This window comes from Sipha flava, unplaced genomic scaffold, assembly GCF_003268045.1.
Source record: "Sipha flava isolate LNK unplaced genomic scaffold, YSA_version1 68_pilon_pilon, whole genome shotgun sequence".
In the NCBI taxonomy this organism is placed as follows: Eukaryota; Metazoa; Arthropoda; class Insecta; order Hemiptera; family Aphididae; genus Sipha; species Sipha flava.
In genome coordinates, this window is record NW_020273608.1 from 205,305 (window position 1) to 228,737 (window position 23,433).

Below are 23,433 nucleotides of genomic sequence, written 5' to 3' on the forward strand. Positions count from 1 at the left end.
TTATGGAGGGCACGCGACTACAACGGAATTTAATGTTAACTTAATAAATACCAATAGTTATCATGAACCCATTTTGTCTGATCAGTTTATTATACTTACTTACTATTGTTTTCTTCAAATTTTTTGAATTTTTTTATTACGTAATTTTTTCCGTAGTAGGATTTTTTTTTTGTTTTATTGTTCATTTTTTTTTCTTCTAAAAAATAGTAGTTGCATGATAGAATATCTGATAATTTAGTTGGGATACTCATTGCCCCAATGTCCACATCCAAGTCAAGCACTGATTAGGAGTCTCGGCACGCTGCTGACCGTTGGCTACTGCAAGTCACGTACGGTGTAAAATTTTTAAACAATGAAATACCTATTGAACTCCCGAGAACGGGTGGTAATGTATCACGGTACTACGAGCGCTATCTGCCGTCATCGACTGGAGCCCGGATTTCCGATGGTGGCCAGACTGATTTGATTAGTCGACGCCGTTGTTTCTGGAGCTATCTGCGTTTTGTTTGTATGGGTTGTGTTATCGCTAGTCGGGTTGAAAATCGCCGGATCGTGTGCTGAACTGCCGAATTGAGTTTAGAATATTTTCTACCGAGACCGTATCGCCGAAACATATTCCAAGTCCACCGTCATCGTAGAGCCGTTGGCGTTTCTGAGCTGCCGTTTACTTTAAATATTTGCTGAGGTAAATACTACTGTCCCTCTTAGCCCTCAACGAGGTCTTCGAGGTTTGTCCGTCGGAAGGGTGCGAAACAAAAAGAAATCCACTCGAAATTTGATTTCGCTGCTGGTTTTTGGTTGCAGTATCCGTTCTTGTTTGTTATTTGAACGCTGCTAGTTGTTAGAACTATCATACTCCATTTATGAATTAGCTTTACGCCAAAATCTATGGTTTATGAATTTTCACAATTTTCATATTTCACACGACCTATTGTATCGCTAGACTACATTAATAATCGTTAAATCGATAGAATGTTAACTGTGTCTTCGTTAAACTATATACAGTTTTGAAATGAAAAGACTTGACCAATACCAATTATCTTTTAAAACTTAAACTTCCGCTGGAGGGCTATATTATTGTTTTGTGTATATTAAACGAGTACTCAAAGCAAGACTGTCTAAATTTCTTTAATGCCAACTGAAAATAAGTTCACGTATTATATTTTAATTATCTTTTATTTATAGTGTTATTGATATTTTGTAATATTAATCTACTTCTAAAATGTATTTAGTAGGTTTTTGACAATTATCATTTTAATACCTTTATAATATTATTGTATTGTTTTATAAGATGTATAGTTAATCTATGTTTTTTGCAGAAATTAAAGTGTTATAATGTTGGACACTCGTCCAAATCATACCATCTATATAAACAACTTAAATGAAAAAATAAAAAAAGATGGTAAGTTAAATCAAAATTCTTTTTTAAAAAGATTGTATGGATTATATTAATCATGTAAATTTATTTTCGAAGATTTGAAAAAATCTCTTTATGCAATTTTTTCGCAATTTGGACAAATACTTGACATTGTAGCGATGAAAGGGATTAAAATGAATGGACAAGCTTTTGTTATTTTTAAAGACATATCCAGTTCCACAAATGCTTTACGTGCTATGCAAGGATTTCCATTTTATGACAAGCCAATGGTAAGATCTCTATGTTATAAATTCAAGCTTGTTGGCTATTTTATTTAAAAAATATATATATGTATTAAATTCAAATACCAGTTACTAATTGACTGATTAGCATTCAGCCTAAACTACCATATTGATTCATTTGAAATTTTAATAAAATATATCTTAATTACTATGTATAAGTACATCATGGAAGAATTTTTTGAAATTGTATTTTGAAGGGTCAATCAGTTATATTCTGTTGCCTATAATTAACTAGAATAATATATTATTATTTCATTCAAACCATGATAAACAATATATTGAAAATATTAGCTTAACAATATATGATACAAAGTGTAAATCAAAATAATTTAGTAAAAACTGCATATAAGCATCAGCAGATAGCAACATAGATATTGATCCATATTACGCACTATTTGAATAACATTAATTTAATTTAATTTCAATAATATGACAAATACAAAAAAAGAATTAACAATCTAAATTAGTATCCGATTGGTTATTTTTTACTTAATCTTATTTTCATTAACACATTTTTTTCATAAAAATTGTTTCAAGAATTTAAAATGTAAAGTTTTCATTTGATTAAATTACAAATTAAATAACACAAAACACTTCATTGATTATATTTTTATAGACATTTGTTTTTATTACTTCAATTCTGATAGATATTACAACATAACAATTAAGCAGAAACTTGTATTTAAGTTATGTAATATTTTCAGTATAACCATAAACAATATTGTATTAGAACAGCAGTCAGCACTAGGATTTTAGAAAGAGCCAAATAATAAATTTAAAATTTATTTGGATATATTTTTTTTTTTTTGTTATGATAAAATATGTATAAATTATATGTTAATTAATTACAACTTAATAGTTTATAATTATAATATTATAAATCAATCATAGTTCATAAAAATTACATTTATTAGAATAATATATTTATAATAATATTAATATATTTTAGTAGAAAGAATATTAAGATATGATAGAAAAAAGTTATTGCATATAATATAACACCAGAAATAAAAAAAATAGCTATTTTATTCACTCTATTTAATTTTGGAAAATAAATTTAGTGTTAGTACAGACCACAAAAATTGTTTGAAGGGCCGCATAGTGTATACTGCTGTATTAGAATATTAACTTTACCGATTTTATTTTTAAAATATTATTAGTTATATTGTAAATCTTAACACTAATACATTATCTAATGTTACTTAATAAGACAAGCTTTGTATTCAAAACGGTTAGCATTCCATTATTTAAAATTCAGAACTGTCAATAGTATGTAAAAATATATTTTCTTTTCTTTTAGCGTATCCAGTTTGCTAAAACAGAATCTGATATAATTGCAAAAATGAAAGGAACCTTTGTTGAACGTCAAAAGAAACCTAAGAAACCAAAGGATGATGAAGAAGCTAAAAAAAGACGTAAAGCAGCTAAAGAACAGGCTCGTGCTTTGGCCCAACAAAATAATCCTGGAGGTGTATCTGGTGGTAGTAAGTGTTATTTATATTATATCTTTAATGCATTGTTCATAAATTACATAAGTTATTTTAACACCTATTATTAAACAGATGTACCAGAACAACCGCCTAATCAAATTCTGTTCTTGACTAATCTACCTGATGAAACAACTGAAATGATGTTATCTATGCTCTTTAACCAGTAAGTTTTGTCTAAAATACCTCACATTATAAAGTATATTTGTAATTTTTTAATTGTTCTAGGTTTCCTGGATTTAAAGAAGTGCGACTTGTACCTAATAGACATGATATTGCTTTTGTTGAATTTGAAAATGAACACCAATCTAATACTGCCAAGTTGTCATTAAACGGTTTCAAGATTACGCCCACTCATGCAATGAAAATTACTTTTGCTAAAAAATAAAATTGTTCATTATGAAAAAGAACTCTGAATTCTTTGTAAAGTAACCTAAAATATATTTTATTTGTATAAGTATTCATCATTACAGTAAAAAGAAAAAAAAAAAATTAATAAATAATAAAAAAAAATTAATAATAATTTAATTATTTACACTTAAAGAGTTTAATGTTTTCTATAACGATATGAATTTGGTAGTGGTAATGGTGGTGTGATTGTATATGGTGTAGGTTTATAGACAGTACTCCAAAATATTATTGTATCACTTTCAACATGATGTATAAAATATATAAAAGGTCTGTTAACATTGAAAGGTGGTTGGCCACCTCTTGATATAATTACTGTAGTTGCTGCTGATGCAATTGTACCAATTTCATCAATAATTATTTCTACTTTATGTAAAATATCATTAATGAAAGAATCAGAATTAGATGTAAAATTTGAAAAATCAGCTTTTGAAATATCAAATATTTTGTTTACACCCAAATTCTAGAAAGAAAGAAAAATATAAATATTATAATTATTTTAATCAAAGTGAACTCAAATATTTACCTGTAAAGCGGGCCTGAGGTTAGTAAATGACTTCAGAGTCATTTTAGGCACAAAGTATGTAAATTCTAAAGGTATTGTATTTCTAGTTATGTTTTGAAGTATTTTGCCATCCATTTTATTAACTAAATCTCTCAAATTAACATTTAAATCAGGAAGTACAAAATATGATACAAATTTATTGCCCTTGTAAGGTAATCCCATGGCTGAAAATCCTAAATCTTCATTTTTATGGTATAATATATCGCTACTGCCCATCATCATCGGAATGTAAATAATATCTTGTGCATTTTTATCACCAATGTTTGATTTAAAATAAAATGGTTTTCTAAAATCAAACATACATATAAATATATATATTAAACATAATATAATAATTTAACTTACATTCTGGTATAGTTAACAAAAAATGGGGTTTCCCATTCGCCAGTGAAGTATAAAGCACTTGTAATAATAGTCTTTGTTTCAGGAATAGGAATATTGGGCATAATATCATTGATTTTTCCATTTGTTTGAATTGATACCCATCTTTTAAAATAAAACTTAATTATTATCAAATTTAAGTTATAATTAATCATATCCAATGTTTTTAACCCTCTAAGAAATGATAATAGGATTGATTTATTAATTCATAGTTACTATAATAAATCAATAATATGAGTTACTATTAAATTAATTTATCATTTAATTAATAAACAGCCAAGTATTTAAGAAAAATGGTAAATATAATTTTATTATTTAAATAATTAGCTGTAACTTAGTCTGTAAAGTATATTTATTACTTACCTAGATATTAATTAAACAAAAACTATAATACTTTAAAAAAATTAATAATTTGTAAATAAATATAAAGTCCTTAATTAAAATAAGTTTAACAAATATTTTTGTGCGTTTATAAATTTGCGAGTTATATACTCTCTTAAATTATCAGTTGATACTATTATCTAAAATATAAAAATATTTAAAATGTGAAAACTAATGAACAATTATAAATAAATAATCATAAATTAGATATACTGCATTAAATGATTTATGAGAAATATTTACTTATTTATAGTTTGTTGTGCATTTGGCCCTTCTTTACTGAAATCAACTGTTATTATTTCACTATTTAAATATTCTTTAGCTAATGTTTTATAATTTTGTAAAACATTATAGCCATTTTGAATGAAAACTGCTTTGGCAAGGTTTACTCTTGTACCCAAAGTTTCTGTTGAGCTATATTGAAAGTAATTTAACAACATGCCTAAATCCTTGTAATTTTGGTTGTTACTACAACAATACAATTATATTATTAGTGATTGGGCATGGAACAAAATTTATAAATATTAACTTGTCAATTGCATGAAGTAACGTGTTCTCATCGTAACCAAATAGTTTACCGATTTCTGTTTTTGTTTCGCCACCAGCACCCAAAAGAATAAGTGACATGGCAGCAGCAATACTTATCGGTGATATGATGATATTTCCATCAGATTTTGAGTCTTGTGCTATTAAGCTATGCATTGACCTATCAATATTCAACGCTGCATCAAATAAACCTAGTATCAAAATCTGAAATGTCACACTCCCTGAATTCAAATTTATTAATAAACACTTAAAGTTTAACAATTTACCTCTTTCGATCTGTTGTTATCTGGGGATAATAATGTTGATGCTGCTGGTGGTAATGATTCAGGTTTGTCAGTTGGAAAATGCAGTTTGTTGTCCACATATGAATTTACAGTTGTTGGTGCTGGTGGTGTCGATTGAGGTTTTTCGGTTGAAGACAAAGCTTTTTGTGTCAAATATGTTTGCATGATTGGTTGAACTGGTGAATGAAATATTGGTAATTCACCACTATTCACTAATGTAAAAATAATTAAAATATTGAAATTTAACAGCAACATCTTGGGCCACATCTAAAAGCATAAAGTATAAATATTATATATAATATAATAATATATTATTATATTATATTATTATTATTATTATTATTAATTATGTTTATTACACATAATAGTACTAGTACACTTTTATGGGCAAAGCGAATTTTTGTAATGTTATATTTTAATTCGTGTCGCAATAATATTAAGAATATTCAACAGAAATCCAGTAATTCAATACAGTTTTCCCAAACGAAATTCTAATCGAAATTCGAACGAGATGTAAACAAAATCCAGTAACGATTTTCGCATTACATCCGTATCCATGTTACACCGCGAACAACAACAACAACAATAATTGTGTAAAATTATAATGCATAATAATAGTGCATACGGTACGACGTACCTATTTATGCGTTCAGAAATTTTTATGAAATACGAACGTGATTCCGGGACTCGTTTGTTATAAATTCATAAACATCGTAATATTATTATTGGTTTTAACATAGTTGAACTGACTGACCTTTTCGATAGGTTCAAACGTCCCAATTAAAGAACACTGGTAAGTCCCGTGGTACGGCGTGAATTCATGAACATAACTGATGGGTTCTCGATGCCGATCCAATATTTAATAATAATAATACCAGTAGTAATGGTCATTGGTCAACCCGTCAAGGTCTGACCGTGTGTAATGTACATATATATTTATTTATATGTACACCACACACACACACACACGCGCGCGCGCGCGCACACACATGCACGTATGGAGGGGTTACCGGAGGAAGACAACAGGTGTATGGGATCATGTGCGTACACGAGAACGGTTCGCGGTCCCGTCCCCCTGCCACAACAATAACAACATTAAGCATACAGTTGACGCGTTATCTGTTGCTGCGGGTGCCCACTAAAACTCGTTTCGTGCACCTTTCAACGCAGCGATCGGGGCTCGGATTCTATGGCACAATATTAGTTAATCATTATTACGGAACACTGATAAAAAAAAATCAGAGTAAGCTATAAATATGTTTTGAGCTACAGGGATATGAAATCGAAAAACCGTGCGAGTGCTGCGCGTTTTTATACATATTATTTCGGAACTCTGGTTGTGCATTCTCCAGTCATGGCGCTAGTTTTTGCTTAAATGCATTGGTTTTGTTTTGTTTCACGTTTTCCATAAATCTCATGGTTTCGATTTATTTCCATTTGCTTTTTCACAAATATGTTAATAATTGTTCAATAAATATTTAGATTTATGATTACTATCGGGGAAAAAAAATTATAACACATGGATTGTTCTTTTTTTTTCGTTTATTTGTTTATTTGATTACACAAAAATATATATGAGCAAAGTAATAACAGTTAGCGAGAAAATACGCAATATATCGTAGCACTGGCTCCTCCAGAGCTGTCCAAAACCATTATCTAACCCAGTGTTCAACTAGTGATTTCTATTGGAGTCTAGAAGATTGAATTGATAAATAAACGAGGTCCGGGGATTAAAATGTAGTTTATTTCATTATTGCTGAAATATTTCAAAAACTTACAATATTAAATTAATATTGTTTATCGAGAGGTTGAATATAATAAATTGGATTAGTTATGAATTTTAGCAATCATTATAGAAACTATATACACAGTTATAGCCAGTGGCGTATCCAGGATTCATTTAATGGGGGTGTTTTAAAATTTATTAGACTTATAGTAAGTGGGGTTCTGCCCCCCCTACTCCTTACATTTATAAATACCATGTATTTATATAAATTATTATATTAATGGAAATGATTATATTTTCATATACCTACACTTAGTTAAATTATACTGTAATAAAATTTGCAATTTGGTGAAATACCATAAATTACGATTGATGGGGGGGGGGGTGTTCAACACCCATATCACCTCCCCTAAATACGCCCCTGATTAGAGCAATGTTACTATGTGAACATTTCAGGCTCTATTTGTCTACCTTCCATGGTCCGTTGGCCTAATGGTTAGATTCCAATCTATTACACGACAACATGTTTTTAAATTCATCATATTTTCCCTGTTGAATATTTAATAACAACACGCTACACATTTTATTAACACAAGGTATTTAAAAATAATAATTTAGTGGCTCGAGGAATGAATGAATAATGTATGATGTGTAGTCTTGTTAAACGGTGTTGCTTCCATTTTGTACGAACAACCACGGACTATGTAACACGAACACGTTCATGTTAAATAATGAATTTTTATATTATTTCCATAATTTCAAATGCGAATGAAGTCACGACCATCCAACCTTAAGAAATACGAAAAATTGCTTTTAAACGTTTATCGAATTTCAAACGTGAAGCGCTATTGCATATATATGCACATCTTAATGGAGCTTGTAGGGGTTGACAATGGTTTTCAAACTTCTGATTCGTTCGTGGTTAGTTCGTTAGAGGAGGGGCGTATGCTCTTTCACGAGAAAATGCGTGTTCCATACACAGGAGCGATCGTGTACATCTCTTCGGTCGTAAAATAATCAACGCTATATATGGTAAATATATATACAATAGATAAATTATAACGGATCGTAACTAGTAAAAACGTGTACAGTGCAATCGCGCATCATCTGCAGACCTCACGTCATATATTCGATACAAATAATGAATACGTAAATACCCGTACGTTGTATTTCCGCTTAAACGAATTTCGATATTTTTATCACTGAGTTATAATTATTTAAACCCATGCCCTAAGGACATTTATGAGGTGTTCAAATACATTATCTAGCTACTACGTCATTACGCCTATAATTAGGTACTTCGTGCAATCGTTGAATGTGCCACGTTATACGCACGTGTTTACGATCTTCAAACCACTCACAACATGCCTTTATACAATTCAGGTACACGCAATTCATATAACAGTCTGATAAAACAGAAGTGATTTATGTAGACAAAAATACAGTGATCAGGCTCCTCTAACTCATCGGAAGTCGTGAACTATTCGAACTCGACCGTAAAGATATATTGTACAGGTACTTTTAGATAAGAACTAAAAAGCCATCCTCGAAACTGGAAAATACAGAGCGGGGGGCAGTGAGTTCTCAAAAATTTTAATCAAAGATTAAAGGTACGGAGTCCAAGGCGCGACCAGACTGGTTCTACGCAATTCCTACGGACTGGTGTCCAATGAGCGATTGCGGCTTTGCGACTATGAATGGGCCGCTGTGATCCTTGGCTCTAGTCGAAAGCAGTGTTCAGCGACAGTCACCAGCGGCTCTTGCTATTTCTATTTCATAATATACTATACTATCAGGCCCGTATTTATGGGGGGCATGGGTAGGCACATGCCCGGGGGCGACAAAATATTTTAACAAAATTAATTTTAAAAATGATGTACCTATCTAATGAAAAAATAAAAATAAAACAGTATGTCTTATTATGTTATAAATTGTAAATTAAAAAAAATTGTATTTTTATTATATTATAATTTGTTAATTAAAAAAAGTATTAAAGAATTTTCATTTGTAAGTTATATTTTAATATTAAAAAATTTCGATTATGGACGAAATAATAAATGTTATATTATTATTATTTATTTGTTTGGGGAGGGTCATAAATTATATGTCCGGGGGCGCCAAATTTTTAAGTACGGGCCTGTATACTATATAATTTAAAGACTACAGCCGAATCACTAAATTTTACCTAAATTGTATTTTTGACTGTTCAAAAAGAGATTTTAATTGAAGAGGTACGCAATAACTGTTAACGATATACCTGAAAAAATTCGCGAAATTTTGTTCTGTTATTTAATAAATGTCTCTCAATTAAAATTCCAAAAATCCTTCATTTGAACGACTTTGATATAAAATGTTAGATTTTTTTTTTTTTGGAATTTAAGTAGGAAAACAATTTGTCTTCCTCCTCTTCCTCCTCAAATAAAAGCTGCTCAACTGTATTGTTATTATCGATGTACGTATTAACCATAGTGAATATTAGTACAAATACTACACAGAATGAATAGGTCTCTACAGTAAGAGCCCTAAAACCACACTACTTTAACGAGCCACAGTGGCCAGTCACCGTTGTAGAACAACAGGCAGACATCGACTGCTGATCACCCTAGTAGTCGTAGCAATAGTCTTGGACAACGTAGGGTCGAGCAGAGTCCAGATCCTGGGCCTCACAGTTTTCGATTAAATTTGAGGCCTTGCATATAAAAAAAGTAATAAAATTGGATTAAAAAATTGTTTTATTTTCGAAAAATTTAAATTTTTTGGTTTATATAAATAGTAAATATCAAAACCATATGAAAATACGATGTAGGATCAACGTAAAATTATTTAAATATCTAATAATAGTTTTATCGTAATTGCTTCACATTAGCCTTGATGCGGGTAATGGATACCAACAAACAATAGCATTGCTCTGTTAATACAATAATATTATAATGAATGATCGATTACAGGAGAAATGTCAAACATTTAAAAGTGAAGCTGATGAATTAGAACTATTACTAAAGAACATAAATATGAACGTTAAAAAAACTACTCATTTAATTTTTTTTAAAAAATAACAAATGTATTCTATAGCCGAAAGTGGTTAAATTGAAAGTCAAATATGTAAATACGAACTTCCAATTGAGTGATAGTGATGAATATGAAAATGTTCAACTAGTATTAGATGATTTATGTCTAGAAAATTCTACGGATTCCTAAAATTAAGTCGGCGAAAGATACCTATTTAAAAAGGCTACAATATTTAAATATCGATTCTAATTGCATGCTGGAGGAGAAAGGTTAGTTGTTTTTCTCAATAAATATTGATGTTCAATTTAAAAAAAAAATTTTAATTTATGTTAAGTATTTATTCCTGTGTATTTCCTATGTACGGCAGCCAATTGTAATAAAACCCGATAACGCATTTTGACAGGAAATGGAAATATACTTCATAATCATAACACTGTGGAAAATCGGTTAAGTAAACTGTGATCTTTATGAAGCATTTAAACATATTCGAAATTTTAATAATTATAACTCACTAACTATTGAACCATTTTTACTATGACAGACAAAAAGGGCCAACATTTTGAAAAAAGATAAGCCATCAATTATTTTGTTATAATTTGAAGCTCCAGCCCCCTTCCCCGAAATCCAAGAATTGTTTATTAAGTCTGCTTATTATGTCCTATCAAATGTAAATCGTAAAAATTCAATATCATTTTATAAAGAATTATTAGTAACAACGAACAAGTTATCATGTAAAGGGTCTGACGATTTTGATCGTAACGATTATACCATTGAGATCGATACATTGTGCTTAATTTTGACGTACGGTACTGCTGCATTATCGTAATTTCGATTTCTTTTATTTAGGATTGATTTACTGATATACACGCGTTGTGGCGTCACAATCATCGTACAATTTTTATACGAACCCCTATTGAGCTAAAAAATTTTCGAGAAGTGACGGCGGCGACCGATAACACTATCACGGTGATCGGTTTACATCGTATAGTTGTTACTTGTTTTCGCTATAATAGGTAAATTTTGTAAAATAATTTTCTAACTTTTATTTTTTATTGACTGAATTGGGGAATTTCAGTTGGAGAAAATACCACAGCCCCCTTCAAAAAAAAAAAAAAAATATCAAATACACCCTTGGGGCCCCACAATTTATATATTACGATTATTACTTTATTTGTAAATAAAAATAATATAGTTCCAGTACACAAATCGCCACCCACGTGATCGTGTGGTCTTTTCAGTAAACGGGTTGTTATCGATGAAAATTAAGATGGTACCAATTACGCATAGCTTTGAAGTATTATACGCGGATACATTTGTAAAATTGTTTATCGTCGACGACAGTTCGAAATACCGTTATAGTATATATTTAGTTATATAATAATACGAAAAAACATAGATATATATTAACAATTAATAAATTAATAATAAATATATTTATATGGGGCCCCGCAAAATTCTGCACCGGGTCCCGAAAACCATCGGGCCAGCATTAGGTACATTTGATATCTGTCAAGTTATGATATTGCTACTTCAAAATACATTTTAAAACCTCATACCTCAAAAACATTAAACTTTCTAAACCTGAGATACTTACCACACCCTTTTAAATTGAGGCTTATGTCTCAAATAGGATTCTTCATCACGCCACTGCTTGCTGCAGTTTGATGAGTCTTGTCAGAAAATTGACAACACTTCTTCAAAGTGCCGAAGAACAAACATTCTTGTAATTAATATTTGTTAATTTTTTTTTTTACTTTATTGATTCATTCGGTTTACTATTTAATTACGTAAAAAAATTTTAACAACCAAACTAATAAAAGGTAAAATATTTTTTTTTTTCGTGTCGGAAGCTCGGCTATATCGATGATAATCGTAAGACCTGAAATGATACACAAACATATATCTACAATGTATCGTCGTGATTTGTGTCTGAAAATGTTTAATAGTAACGAGGAAAAAAGCATCAAATATTATTAATTATACTATTTGTAACTTAACGGATCAGTAACCTAAGAAAAATTATATAACTATTATTAAAATCGCAGGTGGTTAAAAAGCTAACACTGATTTAATAAATTTAAGTGTCAATAGCACTTCCTCAAAAAAATTGAGCACAAGGTTTTATTTAAACAACAAAATTAAGTTTTGATCAAGTGTTTGATTACTGATTAGTAAATATGCGTAAAAGGTCATATAAAAGATTTAATAAAATATAGCCATGTCGTGGCCATAATAAACATGGTTTTTATGCATATTTTTATATAAAAAACAACGAATTTATTGACACTATTATGTGTCTGTGAATATAATTATGGATATATATGTGCAGTAAATAATTATGTTTTAGATTATTTTAACACAGAATGTTTCATAAATAAATGATCAAGTTTGAGTTGCGATATCTATTCGAAAAAACCGAAAACGAAAACTGTTGATATTAGATTAGTTATATGGTTAACCTAGTAATTATTGAATCGCATATAATTTTTGTATTTATTATATCTTTAAATACTATATGTATTCATGGGAAATTGAAAAGACTATTTTTGAGGACCGGTAAGAATTTTTTACATGTAATTTTGGAACCACGAGCATAGAACCATGGGTTATATCATTGCAGAAGTTAATGTTCGCTGTATAATATTGATAATGGCAATTTATTTGTTGAATACGACATTATATACATGTTGTCGTGGTGTTACGATTCAGAATGATTATAGCCATGATATAGCACGTGGTCCTTGCCCCTGATATCATTTTGATAAAGATCAAGTACCTCAGTTAAATTAAGTTTTTAAAAAATTAAAGAAACTAATATTATATAAAATTAATTTAAATTAATTACATTGTTTTCAGAGTCTTAGTTATAATGATTTAATATATATTTATATTGGTGCAAATACAAATACTTGGGACTCCAAGTAATACAACTTCACAAACTGTTAAGAGTGGTAATAAATATTTTTATAGAATATTTTTTTTTATTTTGTACAGAAATATTTTAGTATGACTATAGTGGTAGAGAGTAATATAGTGGGTATTTAGTGGGTCGTGAGTGCATGAACGTTTTTCAACATTACATTACCTCATTCCGGGAAACTATTATATACCACTGCATTGGTGAATTAAAAAAAGAAAATTAAAATTTCAAATATTGTTGATGCAATAAAAAACGAATGTTTAAAACAACATGATGATAAGTATAAAACATTCCCTATATCTTGGATCTGGCAGTTAAGTTTTCAATCAGAAAAAGCAAAGCACAATGGAATTTAGTGTAATGATATTCAATGATCAGTTAAGTTCATAATTATAGATAATTATATGATAATGCTATATTTGATTTAGTGATGGCGGTGAAAACTCATAAAGAGTATTAAAGACCAGATGAAGAAGAAAAATGCTATATTTAATCAGCTACACCATTCAATATACTTATATAAACGTTATCATTATAATTTTTAAGTATAAGTACTTGTATATGTAGATGAAATAACTACCTACGTGTTTACTAGTTCAGACTTACATTTTAAACCAATTAATGTTATTTCGAAGTTTATGAATTACAAATATTAGGTAAATATTTGGCAGTAAGAAAGTAGATAAGTCCGACAAATGTATTGTATTTTTGTCTTAATTTGAAGTCTACAAAAAACAATATATAAATGAACATAAAAATCTGCCTGTTTTTTAAGTGCCTTTTCAAATACGCCACTATATAATATTTATAATAATGTATTGTTGTTGCTTATTTTTTATTCCTTTATTTATTTTATCATAAAATATTATTATTCTCTGTAAAATGTTGATTTTAATTAATTAATTAATATATAAGCAGTTTATAGTAAAATTATTTTGTTTAAATATTTTTTGTCTTAACTAAGTCACGATTTAATTAATATTTTAATTACCATATTAATTTCTTTCAGGCGTGACACAGTAATGAAGCGTTAAAGAAATATTGACAACTTCCTACCCGCATTTCTGAGCTATTTTATCAATCCTTGGCAATCATTTTCTGCATTAATAATTAGAAAATCGAACTCAAAAAATAACCTTAACATTTATGTCAATTATAATAAAATGTGTTAAAATATATGTATTATTATTACTGATTTTGTAGGGTTTCATTTGAACTATTATTTTTTAACATGTAATTTGATCGCGCATTAACAATTTATAAAAACTAAAACCCTATTTTTAGCATATATATAAGTAAATAATATAACTAAATAAATATAATATTACTTGTAAATATAACATGCAAATGTTGGCTTACGTTAAAATAAGGTAACGTGCTGAATTCATTAAGAAGTATAACCTATGCATTGAGATTTGCATATTAAAAATGTATTCAGATGACGCCACTGTTATTATTAAACTCAGAAATACGTTATCTCCTATTAGTTACTCCCTTTAATTATTAGAAAACGTGGATCGGAGGTACTTCATTACTTACTAATATTATGAACAACAATAATAAATATTGTTTAAAACGTTTACCCCATTTAGGTGTGTTTAGAAAAAGATAAAACAAAAAAAAAAAAAAAAAGGCATATGCAAGATATATAAATAGAGAAATACAGGCAATGTGGCGAACAATACAGTACTGGAAATGTATTGCAAATTTTTTGAAAATTGTCAAGTAATAGGTTGCCATTTTCACTTAAGTCAAACTGGTTTTTATTTAAAACATTTATACAATACACTAAAATATTTCTGGAAGACTAAAAAAAGACAACCTCTTTGAAGTATCTCCTAGATAATGATAATAGGCTCAAAAAATTCAAAGTTTAAAAATGCCAAATCGCATACAAATGTTATTTTAATATGTAACCAAATATTTTTCAATATGGAGTACCCAAACTGTGTAAGTACCTATTAATTTGTTCCCGAACATGTTACGGCCAAGTGAATGTTATGTTAAAGGATTGTTTGTATAAAACGTATATTTATACACTAGTTGAACTGCTCGGACTCGCCTGAGAGATATTTAACTATTTTTATAGTTATATATATATTTATTTACATTTTAGATGACCGAGTGACCTATAAAATATGCATCAATTACCATAACTGATATGAGTACTAATTAGGCACTAAGTTGACCCGGATATATTTATATATATAAAATATTATTTGCACTCAAGAAAGTGCTTCAGAGAACATGATGTATCATGCCTAGGTACCTAGCAAGTATGAGCAAATTTGATGATAATTTCAATAATTCTGTTCTGTTTAATTCTGCATAAACGTTATCCGAATAGGACAACTAATTTTTATAGCAGTAGCACCAACAGTACCAGCAGCTGTAGCATGTAATTTTAAGATCATTTAATAGTTTTTAAAACTTTCATTTAATGATTTTACAATGGATAAATATGCGCTGTATAATATTTTGTTTACAATCTCTACAAACGACTTCTTAATTTCACTCATTATCATAATTATTATATATTTCAAGACGTGTTTGTTGGTAATAGTGCATTAAAATCCTTCAGTCAGTTGAAATTTGATTTCGAACGTACACATAAACGAAATTATTTCTATTAATATCTTCATTTGTTTTGTAGTATACATTATATGTTATACGTATTGTAGCAATATTTGTTGTAGAATCGATACTGTTTTCTCAAATTCTGAATTTATATTAGTAATAGTACAAATTTAATAACTAATTAATTGATCTTATAAATAAATAAAAATTACTGCTAAAAATAAAAATATGGATATATTACATTGTTTTACATAAGTAATAGTATAATACCTTCTAAAAATATGAATATATTACACCGTTTTACATAAAAAATAGTATAATACCGATAAATCATTATATACTATTGTATATGTATATTTGGATGATAAATATTTTTTTACACAATATATATAGAAACTGATTAGTTTTATGTTTTTTTAAATATACACAAATAAACAAATAAATATGTCTTCATGAAAAGTAATTACATCGCATGGTTGAGATATAATATTTGCTAACCCAACTAAAACAATAGTTAAATATTAAAAATATCGATTACTTATTATGTACAAATATATTTCACTGATTCAACGTTCGATGGTAAATATTTGACGAAATTAAAGCTTATGTTATTTTACTTACTAAAATATTCGCAGAAAACCATTGAGTATTTTGCACAGATTGGTAGAATATAACGAGTATGAAACATTCATAAAACTATAAAGCTTAGTGATTTAATTAGCTGAATATGATTTTGATTTGATGTAAGAATATTCTATAATTTATTCATAGTTTACTGATTATAATGTTTATAACAGTTATAACCTTGTGTACGGTTTTTTTTTCTTTGACATTTGCCATAGGTCTTGGTGAAAATTTACCACAATGTTCAATGCCACCTACCAAATAAAACTAATTAAAAAAAAAAAAAAACGCTGATGATGGAGACAATAATTTCAACTTTATAGTTCATCGAATAAAAATATATTGAAAATAAGCTTAAATAACAAAAGAATTTGGTTTAAAAATTTGGTTTGAAAGGAATACAATCAAATTATTTTAAAATTGTTTATTTTGCTAAAAACACACTTGGGGTAGGCTAGTATATACAGTGTATATAACCCATACGCATTCTAATACACTGTATAAAACAGCGTGTATTGATTTAACTTTACTCAGTCGGTAACGAATATTTTTATGGAAAATTAGAAGGGCGACGAATCTATAATCAACTGTTAAAGTCGGGTAAAACAAAAATGTTATTAAAATTATTACTAGATATATCGAAATTGCAAAAATCAGAAGTTACTTGAGTTTCATTGAAATATTTGTATTTATGGATGTATATTATGTATTAATATTTATTATTCAAATACAACCAATTAATTATATAGATTGAATTTAATTGAAATCAATCAAAATGTTTATATTATAGATAACATTTTGTGCATCGTGTAAATTGATCGAATGTCATTAGGAAAGTGATTTAATGATAAAACGACGAACATAATCATAACATCATGTTAAACTTTATACGAGATTTAAAATAAAATGTTATGTAACTCATTAATACTTAATGATTTCGTATGAAAAACTGCAGGCGTGCATATTAAAAAAAAACAATGTGGATATATATATATATATATGTTGAAATTTTAATAATATGCAATTACGTATTTTTAGTTCATTTAAAAAGAAAAATATATAAATCATATGGTTTTTAAATAACTGCAAATAATTATGATGAACACGTATAAAATCCAACACATAATAATATACCTAAACGTATTCCCCATTCCATGATGTTATGTAATAAAACATTTAGGCAGATTTATAAAAAAATTGATTGACTATAAAAAAAAAAACTCTAAGATTTTCGATAACCGATTATGACGTACTTGGAACCCATTTAATTATATATATGATGTATTTTCCACACAGAAATGTATGAATTGTTCTATAGCGACTCGTATGTGTTAAAAAACCGTGACCGTGAACTTCACGCGTTCGCATATGATTTGTATTATTATACAAATATATCATATTTTAGTCATATTCATATCAGTCCAATGTTTGCAGATAGGTATTCAGCTTTCAATGTGTTTTTTAAAACATATTATTTGGAATAATATTGCTACCCAACAATATGATTATTATAGATTTCACAATATTTACTCTTGCACACATTTTGACGCTTACGTATTTTGTTCGTAATTTCAACCCAGAACTACTTAATTAACTACAAACAGCGAGCTGACAACGAATTATAGTGCTTAGTCTTATAGTGTGTTATCGATAACGCAAGACATACGACAAAGTAGTATAAAATGTTTTGAAAAATATAGCGCCTTGGAATTGATGGAAATTAGCAAGTATTTTTATGTATGGATGCACCATTGATTAAATATATATATTTAATCAATGGATGCACGGTATACTCTAAGCTCTAAGGTATAGCATAATTTACCAATATTATCTGTATAATTATTCGTGGCATGTACTGCAGTAGTATAAACGCAGTATGTACAAAAGTAAAAATGTAATTTGTGAATTTGGTAATTCTAAAAATATATGACCATGAAGAGGCATAAATATGGAGTGGGAAGAATTGGGGTATTTTATTAGCATAAAGTTCGATCAAAACTGAAAAACGATTCAGAAAAATGTCTTTATTAAATAATTTTGCAAATATCTTATCAAAGCAAGAAAATAAAACCATTTTGTAATAATAATTATTAATGGGGATTGAAAAATAATCGATCAATTTTATTTTGTGTGCATTATCGTACATTAACGTTTCTTTTGCGGCCTGTATAATCAAAATTCAAAATATTTTGGTTACAATTGATTAAAGGTACGGTTTCTTTGCAGAGTTTGGACGTGGGGGGGGGGCATTCATTTAATTTACACACGGGCCCAAATTAGTGTAATTGCGGCACTGGCTATTAGTCTTGCATTCAACTATCGTGTTGTTTATATAGTAATTAGGTGTTTTTGAAATAAATTAGTATTAGTAATCAGCACCATCGCACCGGTGTGACCGGAAGCGTCCCTTTTTAAAGGCATATTGGCGGGACGCTGATTAAGTTTTCAAATAATCCGTTTTCGAGTCGAATGTACCCGTGGTTCAAATTCAATTACGGTTTTAAGTTCACGTTTTGAATATTTTTGTATATAATGTGATATTGTGACAGTGGAAGGCTCCAGATTAGAAATTGTTTAAACATGCCAATTTGACAGTGGAAGACAAGCGCGCGCACGAGATTTTTGTTTGAGAGCATAGTATTGTTCAATATTTTTCAAATTTCCACTTAATTTTTCCTTTGTAAGATATAAGATAAGATGTATGTTTTTCTTTAGGATTTCAAGATATTATCCACTTACACTTAGATGAAATACTATAATTAAATTAATAAATATTACGTATAGTAAGAATATTTGGGAGAAACTTTTACCATCAGGATGTGTTATTCCTGGACGAATATAATGTGTAGACAAATAATTTTGAAAAATATTTTGATTTTAAAAATATAATAATACTCCAGGCTAAACATTTATTTATATATTGATTTAAATTTTTTAACCATTTACTAATTTTTATTTTTAATTTTATTTTTTAATATTTTATTATTCAAATAATTTTATCACGGTGGTCTTGATTACTGTTCGAAACGTATTCATATATTTTTATGTATAAGTATTTTTAATTTATAAATATAAATAATATTATGCGTATGTTATGCAGACCATACTTCTATAGAATACGAACAGTGTATTAAATTTGATTACAAGTACAAAATATTATTGGTACTGTTCGCGGCTCATCCCGAATGACGGAATTTACTATCCGGTTTTTATTATTATCTATACTTTCGGGTCATTATCCGAAGAAATAAGAATAGCATGCTTAACAGGATGTCCGTGGCTTTCACAATATTATCATTTTCCGCTCGGGTTTTGTTATCGTTATTAAATTACGAGTGTGTTAGGTACATTGCACGTTCATCATAATAATTACAATTGTATAATATATTAATGTATAGTGAATTCCTATAGCATAGGAGGTATTGTGTAATAGTTGAAAGGAAAATCGCAATTATATTATTTATACTTGTACATATAACAAAATACAAATAAATAAATAAATTAAAATAACAAAGAAATAATTGACAAAACTCACATTTAAAAATTACGTATAGGAAGATCTAGAAAAATAACCAACAATATTTTCCTATAAATTAAATCTAATATCTAATTATTTTTAGCTGTAGGTACATAAATACTAATATATGTTGTTGAGAGTATCAATCAATTTCTTTTCGACATTTACGTAGGTTTAGGAATAATAACAATACAATAGAAAAACAGTAGTTTCATAATAATATTTATGATTGGTTTGTACGTTAAATAAACTTGTTGATAAATTTAATTGTTACAATAACTGTAATACTAGCTGCATTTTTTATTATTGATGTACGCAATAACATTGTTGAAGAATCGATGCAGAGATTAAACTCTTAATAAAAAAATTTCACCCGTGGATTTGAAAATATTTATCATATAAAGTGACAATAGACAAAAAACTAAAGCAGTTTTACATACAACAAATTATTATAATTATTTTGAAACGAACAGCAATGATGAAACCATCATCCTTAACCCCACCTGACAACACACACACATAGGTTCACGTATTTTCATTACATAGAAGTTCTTTGATTATTGCATGAACGGCGTATGACTTGAACGATGATAGAAACGTAGTATCCTTTTTTCACTGAAATTAACGTAAACATAATGTCTATTATGTACTGACATTATGTCAGTATGTATATTTACTTATACATTAAAATTTCTTAAATAACTTATGGGAAATATTTTATAGTGGTGAGGTTATTTTTGATCAAGTCCATAAATTTTCTTTTTCTATAATAAAAAAGTTCGGGGGTTAACAGATACATACATTTTAATACACTGGCTTGTTGTTTAGTTGCTTAAATTCACCTTAAATTTATTTTAAATTTTAAATTTATTTATGAACATTTATTTCCCTTAATAATATAATGATTCTGAATTATAATTATTTACAAACCATAACGTAATCTGATCATGATAAATATACATTTATACTGTAATGTCCCTAATAAATTTATATGATGTAGGAAAACATACTACATATATTTATTTTTATGGTTATTATAGTGTTATAACTAAAAAGTTAATAATTTTCGATGCAATAAGCTTTAATAAATATCTGTATGACTCGGTGTAAGGTATTTTCAATTTTTCTAAATAGTCATCACGTCTTTTTTTATAGTGCTCAATGTTCAAAGTTCCTTTTATTGTAATTGAATTAATAAAACCGAATTAACAAGAATAATGTATTGATCATTTACCTATGTTTAAAAAATATTAAATATCAGTGCTATAAGTAGAGGTTGACAAGGGTGCAGTTAAGTAAGGGGTTGAATTCGAGTTAAATTAAAATTGCGTTTTTTGTACAAAATAAGCTCCAAAATAAAGTTCGCCGAGTGTCTCACAGAGTTATAGGAGCAATTAGGGGGGGAGGGGTAAGATAATTTTTGGCATTCTTGAGTTCAAACTTAGCTTACCTGGTTTTTTGTATGTCAATCTATATTCATTTCAGCAATTTCAGCGTTTCCAATATTTTTGGCTCTAGTTGTGCCTATACACGGAGGGTAGGTATAGCACTGATAAAGATGCTCTAGTTTTAGTTCAAGTATGTCACAAGTATAATAATATACACAAAAATAATATTAGTAGGTACTTTCAACTGCACGGGAATATTAAATTGGTCGTTTTCCGTCAGATAATCACATTTATTAATAAATAAATAAGTAAATATTAATAAATAAATAAATATTAATAAATGTGATTATCTGACGGAAAACGACCAATTTAATATTCCCGTGCAGTTGAAAGTACCTACTAATATTATTTTTGTGTATATTATTATATAATATAATATAATATAATGTATATATGTATGTAATAATATATGTAAATTTACATAGTTAATGATTACATAAATATTAAAAAAAAATTTAATTAAAATGTTGTAATAATGATATTATATTTATAGTTATATAAGAATATAATTACACGTAAATTATAATAAAAATCCTTTATAAAACAAATTATTTACAATAATTTATTTTTATTTTTATAATATTACTTAAGAAAAAATAAATTATAGTCTTAAAATTAGGGGACCTGTATCCACCACCCTTTAAAATGAGGGACGAACTTCAATTTATAAGTGTCTTTTGTCGTCGCACTCAGAATATTTACTTGTAATTGGATTGAATATTCTTCGCAGTTATTTTATAAACAGACCTTATACTATAATTTTTAATTATAATAGTTTTGTTATCGTAATATTTAAAATATACTAACAAAAACTTTTTAACTTACTCAGTTGTATCATTTCCTGTTGACGTATAGTAAATGACCAAAGGATCAAAATAGATCTTAGTACTGAACAGTAAGGTTTATATAAATATATCGTCTATTTCAGCGTTTCCCAAACTCTTGTTTGAGCTGACCCGGTAATTAATATTTTTCTCCTTCATGACCCACTAAAATATTTTACATTTATCATTGTGTAAAAAAAAAGGCAAAATAAAACACATTTGATTGTCCACATAGAATTTTATAATAAAATTGAAGTGTTAATTTTTTACTATTATACTGTATTTGTAGATAAGGCGAGTGCCATATTATACTAGTTTTTCATGAAGTCTAGTTGATAATCTCAATAATTATTATTTATGTTGTAAATAATAGTTATTCGTATTAATGAATTTAATTTTACTAAAAAGTTCAAACTCTCAAAGGAAATGAAAAATAACAAATTTAATATGAGAGTTTTATTAAATTCTGCAACCTGGTGTTATATTTTCGTGGCCCAGTAGTGGATCGTGACCGACTATTTGGGAAACGCTGGTCTATTTGGTGGTCCTTTTTCGAGTTCTTAAAACAGTTTTGTGAATTTAAAGTTAAACCAAAACATTTTCAATAAAAAAATCTACTTCGGTCTTTGTATAATTTTTAATAATAATTAACTTATTACTAATGTTTTGACGTTCAGATACGTATACACATTACAGAACGCACGTAAGCACCAATATAAATTGTCTACATTTATTATTCACTTTAAATGCGGCATGGAAAATATATATCTATAATGTTCTTCCGTGAATAATAAGACGTCGCATTATTATTATTATTATATTATTATTATTATTTTCTATTATGCAACATGCGGAATAATAAACGCGCGCAGTGTCTCTTATTAAACATGTACTTGTTCGTGCGTACGATTGTTCCCCAATTGAATCGCTTTTCAGAACGCCATTCGTACCAATTTAAAAGTTCAATTTTCACATGCATACAAAACAGGACGCGTCACTTATTCGGGGGGAAAGATGTCCTTGCTTCAATTTGGTCTGGATATTTCATTACTTAGAGGTCATAATCATAACGCCGTG

The 23,433-nt window shown here is 28.2% G+C and overlaps 2 protein-coding genes across 4 annotated transcripts; one reads left to right on the top strand and one right to left on the bottom strand.

Annotated features, from left to right (window-relative positions):
* The first annotated feature begins 511 nt into the window (after positions 1–511).
* LOC112691974 (U1 small nuclear ribonucleoprotein A) lies at positions 512–3,603 on the top strand. The gene is made up of 6 exons (XM_025566460.1): positions 512–685; positions 1,320–1,402; positions 1,475–1,647; positions 2,960–3,143; positions 3,222–3,312; positions 3,375–3,603. Exons 2-6 carry the CDS (start codon positions 1,336–1,338, stop codon positions 3,532–3,534), a joined length of 675 nt encoding a protein of 224 aa, XP_025422245.1. The 5' UTR covers positions 512–685; positions 1,320–1,335; the 3' UTR covers positions 3,535–3,603.
* Positions 3,604–3,646: 43 nt separating this feature from the next.
* On the bottom strand, positions 3,647–6,647 carry LOC112691973 (leukocyte elastase inhibitor-like). 3 transcript variants are annotated; one of them, XM_025566456.1, is made up of 7 exons: positions 6,466–6,647; positions 5,694–5,978; positions 5,411–5,631; positions 5,125–5,349; positions 4,465–4,605; positions 4,081–4,405; positions 3,647–4,017 (listed from the first exon to the last, which is right to left on the bottom strand). In XM_025566456.1, the coding sequence occupies exons 2-7, from the start codon at positions 5,976–5,978 to the stop codon at positions 3,694–3,696; spliced, it is 1,521 nt and encodes a 506-aa protein (XP_025422241.1). In that variant the 5' UTR covers positions 6,466–6,647; the 3' UTR covers positions 3,647–3,693. The 3 variants fall into 3 exon arrangements, with proteins under 3 accessions (XP_025422241.1, XP_025422242.1, XP_025422244.1); XM_025566457.1 differs by lacking the exon at positions 6,466–6,647 and adding an exon at positions 6,349–6,450; XM_025566459.1 differs by lacking the exon at positions 6,466–6,647 and adding an exon at positions 6,071–6,254.
* Positions 6,648–23,433: the final 16,786 nt, after the last annotated feature.

Bases quoted from the DNA above. Each gene is read 5' to 3' on its own strand.
- LOC112691974 (XM_025566460.1), top strand. From the start codon at position 1,336: ATGTTGGACACTCGTCCAAATCATACCATCTATATAAACAACTTAAAT. The intron at 1,648-2,959 runs GTAAGATCTCTA...CTTTTCTTTTAG, and splicing joins CATTTTATGACAAGCCAATG to CGTATCCAGTTTGCTAAAAC. The intron at 3,144-3,221 runs GTAAGTGTTATT...ATTATTAAACAG, and splicing joins TGGAGGTGTATCTGGTGGTA to ATGTACCAGAACAACCGCCT.
- LOC112691973 (XM_025566456.1), bottom strand. From the start codon at position 5,978: ATGTGGCCCAAGATGTTGCTGTTAAATTTCAATATTTTAATTATTTTT. The intron at 5,632-5,693 runs GTAAATTGTTAA...GTGACATTTCAG, and splicing joins ATAACAACAGATCGAAAGAG to ATTTTGATACTAGGTTTATT. The intron at 4,018-4,080 runs GTAAATATTTGA...CTTTCTTTCTAG, and splicing joins ACCTCAGGCCCGCTTTACAG to AATTTGGGTGTAAACAAAAT.